General features: G+C 42.6%; 1 protein-coding gene across 1 annotated transcript; it reads right to left on the bottom strand.

Moving 5' to 3' along the window:
- Window positions 1–1,949: 1,949 nt before the first annotated feature.
- LOC139072073 (zinc finger MYM-type protein 1-like) lies at window positions 1,950–4,686 on the bottom strand. Its single transcript, XM_070555263.1, has one exon. It carries the CDS (start codon window positions 4,642–4,644, stop codon window positions 2,248–2,250), a length of 2,397 nt encoding a protein of 798 aa, XP_070411364.1. The 5' UTR covers window positions 4,645–4,686; the 3' UTR covers window positions 1,950–2,247.
- Window positions 4,687–6,248: the final 1,562 nt, after the last annotated feature.

Genomic DNA, 6,248 nt, shown 5'->3' with positions numbered 1-6,248 from the left:
ACAAGAAGGTAGAATCTATTGAGTTGTAAGTGATCTGAACGTTTCATGATGATAGCACTTTCCTAAGGGGGTCAAACCATGTCCCAAAGGTCACCGGATCTGGTGTCAATTTAAAGAAGTAGTCCAGTTACACATTTGTGGGCTTATAACTTGGCTTCTGAATGTCCTAGAGAGATCAGGTTTATTTTAGTGTACTCCAATCAACAGCCCCTACAACCACAAAAAGGAATGGAGTCATTAGCACTTAAGGTTTAAAAATAGCACCCAGAATTATGCTGCACGAAGCACAATTTCACATCATTCTGGGTTCATTTGTGTGAAAACAAGGTCCAATCAGGCTGAAACGTTACAGGAAGGTAGAATATATTGAGTTGTAAGTGATCTGAACGTTTCATGATGATAGCACTTTCCTAAGGGGGTCAAACCATGTCCCAAAGGTCACCGGATCTGGTGTCATTTTAAAGAAGTAGTCCAGTTACACATTTGTGGGCTTATAAGTGGCTTCTGAATCTCCTAGAGAGATCAGGTTATTTTTAATGTACTCAAACCAACAGCCTCTACAACCACAAAAAGGAATGGAGTCATTAGCACTTATGGTTTGTAAATGGCACCCAGAATTATGTTGCACGAAGCACAATTTCACATCATTCCGGGTCCATTTGTGTGAAAACAAGGTCCAATCAGGCTGAAACGTTACAAGAAGGTAGAATCTATTGAGTTGTAAGTGATCTGAACATTTCAAGATGATCGCACTTTCCTAAGGGGGTCAAACCATGTCCCAAAGGTCACCAGATCTGGTGTCAATTTAAAGAAGTAGTCCAGTTACACATTTGTGGGCTTATAACTTGGCTTCTGAATGTCCTAGAGAGATCAGGTTTGTTTTAATGTACTCCAACCAACAGCCCCTACAACCACAAAAAGGAATGGAGTCATTAGCACTTATGGTTTGTAAATGGCACCCAGAATTATGTTGCACGAAGCACAATTTCACATCATTCTGGGTCCATTTGTGTGAAAACAAGGTCCAATCCGGCTGAAACATTACAAGAAGGTAGAATCTATTGAGTTGTAAGTGATCTGAATGTTTCAAGAAGATCGCACATTCCTAAGAGGGTCAAACCATGTCCCAAAGGTCACGGGGCCTGGTGTCACTTTAAAGAAGTAGTCCAGTTACACCTTTGTGGGCGTATAACTTGGCTTCTGAATGTCCTAGAGATGTCAGGTTTGTTCTGGTGTACTCCAATCAACAGCACCTACAACCACAAAAAAGGAATGGAGTCATTAGCACTTATGGTTTGTAAATGGCACCCAGAATTATGTTGCACGAAGCACAATTTCACATCATTCTGGGTCCATTTGTGTGAAAACAAGGTCAAATAAGGCTGAAACATTACAAGAAGGTAGAATCTATTGAGTTGTAAGTGATCTGAACGTTTCAAGATGATCGCACTTTCCTAAGGGGGTCAAACAATGTCCCAAAGGTCACCGGATCTGGTGTCAATTTAAAGAAGTAGTCCAGTTACACATTTGTGGGCTTATAACTTGGCTTCTGAATGTCCTAGAGAGATCAGGTTTGTTTTAGTGTACTCCAATCAACAGCCCCTACAACCACAAAAAGGAATGGAGTCATTAGCACTTATGGTTTGTAAATGGCACCCAGAATTATGTTGCACGAAGCACAATTTCACATCATTCTGGGTCCATTTGTGTGAAAACACGGTCCAATCAGGCTGAAACGTTACAGGAAGATAGAATCTATTGAGTTGTAAGTGATCTGAACGTTTCATGATGATCGCAGATTCCTATAGGGGGTAAAACCATGTCCCAAAGGTCACCGGGCCTGGTGTCACTTTAAAGAAGTAGTCCAGTTACACCTTTGAGGGCTTATAACTTGGCTCAGGGGCGGCTCCAGGATTTTTTTTCTGCAGTAGCTTAATAGTTTCTTAGTGACAGAAAGGAGTTGCAAATCCTAAAATTGTTCCAATTTAGCCTGAAGTTGTGTACTTAATTAAAAGAAATGACTCTGTATGACTTTTTAATAAGAGGAAATTAGAAAGAAAGAAAGTAACAGGAAAACATACTAATATGATCATAAATAATACTAGATATTAAAGTCATTGTCTTTTCATTACACAGTGAAAAATATTGCACTTTTGGACTGTTTTAACACTGTAATTTAATGTACCAAAATAAACACAAATCACATGCATTATGGTCAGGGAGGGTGTAGTTACTCACCAACTGATGTCAGAGCAGAATAATGCGTCTGTTGTTGTGGTTCAAGGCGAAAGCATCGATGATGTCCTGCTCATCAAGGGCTCTTGCACGTTCTGCGTTGATGGACAACAAAGCCAGGTTGCTGTTTCTTGAGTCCCCGCTTTTGCTCCTCAGGTATGTTTTGACGCGCCGTAAACATGAAAAGCTCCGTTCACAGGTTGCAGATGTGACAGGCAGTGTGAGTGAAATGCATAAAAGTCTGTGCAGATCAATGAATGCATCCTTGTATGGATGAAGAAGGGAGAAAAACTCCTGTGTGGTGTTTACAGTTTGTCCGTTCTGTCTTTTCTGGTCAAGTATCCGTTGCACTTGGTGCAGTTCTGCAGAAAGGTTGTCTTTGCTTTCTCCATAATGCTGAGCCATGGGTAACAGGAGATCCATTTGAAGAAAGGACTGATGTTTTGGATTTAAAGCAGATGTGCCTTGTAGAACGCCACATGCTTCAGGTGAAAAGCGTCTTTTCAGTTCACTGACAAGTCTATCGATGACAGGGTAGAAACAGTTGTGTCTAATGGCATCAGGAGAGTTGAGGGCTGGACGTCTTCCTGTTGGAGCTTCAACTACAAAGCCTTCTAACTTTCCCGCAGTTTGCACATGTCGCCTCTCTGGTCTCATCTCTGTGAAGATGCCGGCCTTGGTTGACAGGGTTTGAGCTTTATCCCAAATGTCATGCCAGAACTTTTCGTTTGCCTTTTCAGAGAGAGATGCAATTGTGGACTCAACAAGGTCTGTAGCAGATGCAAGTTGAAGATCTGGAGACTGGAGGTGATCAGACAAGAATTTGGTGGTGCGAAAGAGATCCTCAAACAGAGCAAGCTGCACAACAAACTGAAAGTCAATCAGGCCCTTTAGTGATCTTGCTTCTGTCTTCCTTCGGGCATTTGGCTGCTGCATCATATCATCAAGTGACGCACAGATTGCTGGCAGAGTTTTCTGAATGGCTAACAGTGCAGAATACTGACAAGCCCATCTAGTTTCAGACAACTTTTTTAGTTCAAACAGCTTATCTGCAGCTTGAAGCTCCTTTTGTTTCTTCATGAAAATACTGTGCACAACAGAGCCAGAAAAAAAATTATGCAGCATCTGCACAATTTCAAAGAATTCTCCAGCTGGTTCGACATTATTCACACAATCCACCAAGACCAGATTTAGACGGTGGGCATGGCAATGGACATATAGAGCTTGTGGGACCTCCTGTCTAAATTTTTCCTGGACACCATTATTACACCCTGACATGACAGCTGCCCCGTCATAACACTGGCCGATACACCTGTTGTGATCAATGTTGCATTTGCTCAGAGTCTGTTTGATGGTTGTCAGAAGGGAGTTGGCATCTAGCCCATCAGCTGGAGTAAAGTGAAGGAACTCTTCCCATATTTCATCATTATGCACGTACCGCACAGCCACAGACACCTGCTCCTTCTTACTCACATCTTTACTCTCATCAACTATCAGTGCAAATATGCCAGCCTCTTGTAATTCCCTGCTTATTTGTTCCCTGACCATATTTGCCATGATGTCAACCAGTTCATCTTGTATGTCATGATGAGTGTACTTCGCATTTTTGGGATTATTGGCAATTTTTGATTCAACTGTTTTGTCAAACTTCCCAATGACATGTAAAAGTTCAATAAAATTGCCTCTGTTAGATGTTTCAGATTCCCTGTGTCCTCTCTGTGCAATGGTCTGACATGCAGTATAGCGTAAAGCTTCCACAACTGCACGCATATATTCCCGGTTTTCACGTACCGTTTTGGAATGTCCCTCGCTGAGTGCATTGCTTATTTTGGAGCCACTCTCTTTTCTCAGCTTAAATTCAGACCACGCATCCATTGCATATTTATGGCCAGCACTGACATTGTGTGTGTGGAATGACTGTGTAGCTTTAACCCATGTGCTGAACCCATCCTGGGTAAACGCGGTCTCTTTCCGAAACTGCCGGCCTGGGTGAGCAAAATGTCTGCATGCAAAGCAAAACACACTGTCCTTGTCGGCCGAGTACTCCAGCCAACTATATTGCTCATACCATCGGCGGTTAAAGGACCGCATTTGTATGCCGCACTTTTTAGCCCGGTATTTTACCAGTATTGGGCGACGTGGTCCTTCATGAGGGGTTTGGCTGATATCTGATGAAGTTGAGTCGTTGTTTGTTCCACTGCCTGGGACAGAAAGAAGCGGGTCAGGGCGCGTCTCTTCACACAGCGCGGGCACCTGTTCTCCTCTGTGCTCATCACAATCATCCTCGACCCGTGGATCCTCGCTGCTGTTAAAATCCGTGGCGTGGTCCTTTTCAATGGTGGAAGTAGCTGCATCATCCGTCTCCGTTGATAATCGCGGTCGTTTGGGTGGAATAAGATATTTGTCCATGTTTGCATCAGGCTGCTTTGTAATAGCTATGCGCTAGCAAGAAAAATCTCAGTGCTTCTAAAAGCGTGGGGTCAAATCGAAGTCTCGCGATAGCACCAGCGAGGCACGTCTTTTTTTGTTTTTCCAAGAAATTTGTTCTCCAAAACTATAAGTAAAACTACCGCTTTTAATGTTAGATTAAATATATATATTTTAAATTATTTAATGTAAAAACTTTATACAATCTTTGTTACAACATAATCAGGGTTGCTAAGCAGTTGCTTGGTCAAATCTTTTGGTTGCTATAGCAACACCAAGCTACCGCCTGGCGCCGCGTCTGCCTTTGGGACATGGTTTTACCCCCTATAGGAATGTGCGATCATCTTGAAACATTCAGATCACTTACAACTCAATAGATTCTACCTTCTTGTAGCTTTTCAGCCTGATTGGACCTTGATTTCACACAAATGGACCCAGAATGATGTGAAATTGTGCTTCGTGCAACATAATTCTGGGTGCCATTTACAAACCTTAAGTGCTAATGACTCCATTCCTTTTTGTGGTTGTAGGGGCTGTTGATTGGAGTACACTAAAACAAACCTGATCTCTCTAGGACATTCAGAAGCCAAGTTATAAGCCCACACATGTGTAACTGGACTACTTCTTTAAATTGACACCAGATCCGGTCATAGGCGTCATTTTAACCGGGGACGCCGGGGACATGTCCCCGGCAAAATTTGTGATTGGCAGCTGTGTCCCCCCCACTTTCAAAAACGCCTGCTGATGAGGATTTTTGTTTTACCAGCTCAGATCTTATCAGGGGTCGGCAACCTATTCCCATCAAAGAGCCATTATTACCCGTTTCCCACGGTAATTTTGGACGGACCTTAATAAGCAGTGACTTAAGTGAAGCAGGCAGGTCGCGCTAGAAAATTTAGTTAAAAAAAGACGTCATAAATGTGTTCCCCCGTCCTTTTTATTTATAAAATATGAAGTAAAAACTCACAATTTAATTTTCATTCATTTGTCATTAATATTTAGTCTACACCCGTGCGTTAAGTGGACCATCTTCCAGTAAAAGCAAAGCATCCAGCCCACCTCTCCAAATGCGTAAAATGTGCATCAGCCGCTAGTTAGGCGCGCCGCGCGCACCATCAGCTGATCAGCCCAGACAAGAGCAGAGCAAAAAGAGAAAGAATAGAGGATAATTCTGTCTGGATGTGGATGGAGATTACATTTTACAGCAGCCTGATCATCATTTAAATACGTAAACCATCACCTGTCTTCTAGTCCATGCTATCAGCATTATTTTAATTGATGTGTGTGTGTGTGTGTGTGTGTGTGTGTGTGTGTGTGTGTGTGTGTGTGTGTGTGTGTGTGTGTGTGTGTTTTCCACTTCAAACACTGGTCTAACCAAGCAGACCAGCGTGTCCAGTAACATATTAATGTTACAATTAAACTGTTTCCCTTCACGTAGGCTAGGAACGTTTCACCTGCCGTGGCCCGACTGCTTCTGCTCCACATGAACTTTGTGCGTAATCAAATGTCTCTACGTGTCATGCGTCTCCATATTAGAGACGGGAACAAGCGCTGTTCAGCCAAAGTTTCATAATTTCATAAAAAGA

Source organism: Nothobranchius furzeri, chromosome 10, assembly GCF_043380555.1.
Source record: "Nothobranchius furzeri strain GRZ-AD chromosome 10, NfurGRZ-RIMD1, whole genome shotgun sequence".
NCBI lineage: Eukaryota > Metazoa > Chordata > Actinopteri > Cyprinodontiformes > Nothobranchiidae > Nothobranchius > Nothobranchius furzeri.
The sequence above is the reverse complement of the archived record's forward strand: the minus strand, read 5'-3'. Positions and strand labels throughout refer to the sequence as shown.

Coding starts and splice junctions, on each gene's coding strand:
- LOC139072073 (XM_070555263.1), bottom strand. CDS start 4,644: ATGGACAAATATCTTATTCCACCCAAACGACCGCGATTATCAACGGAG.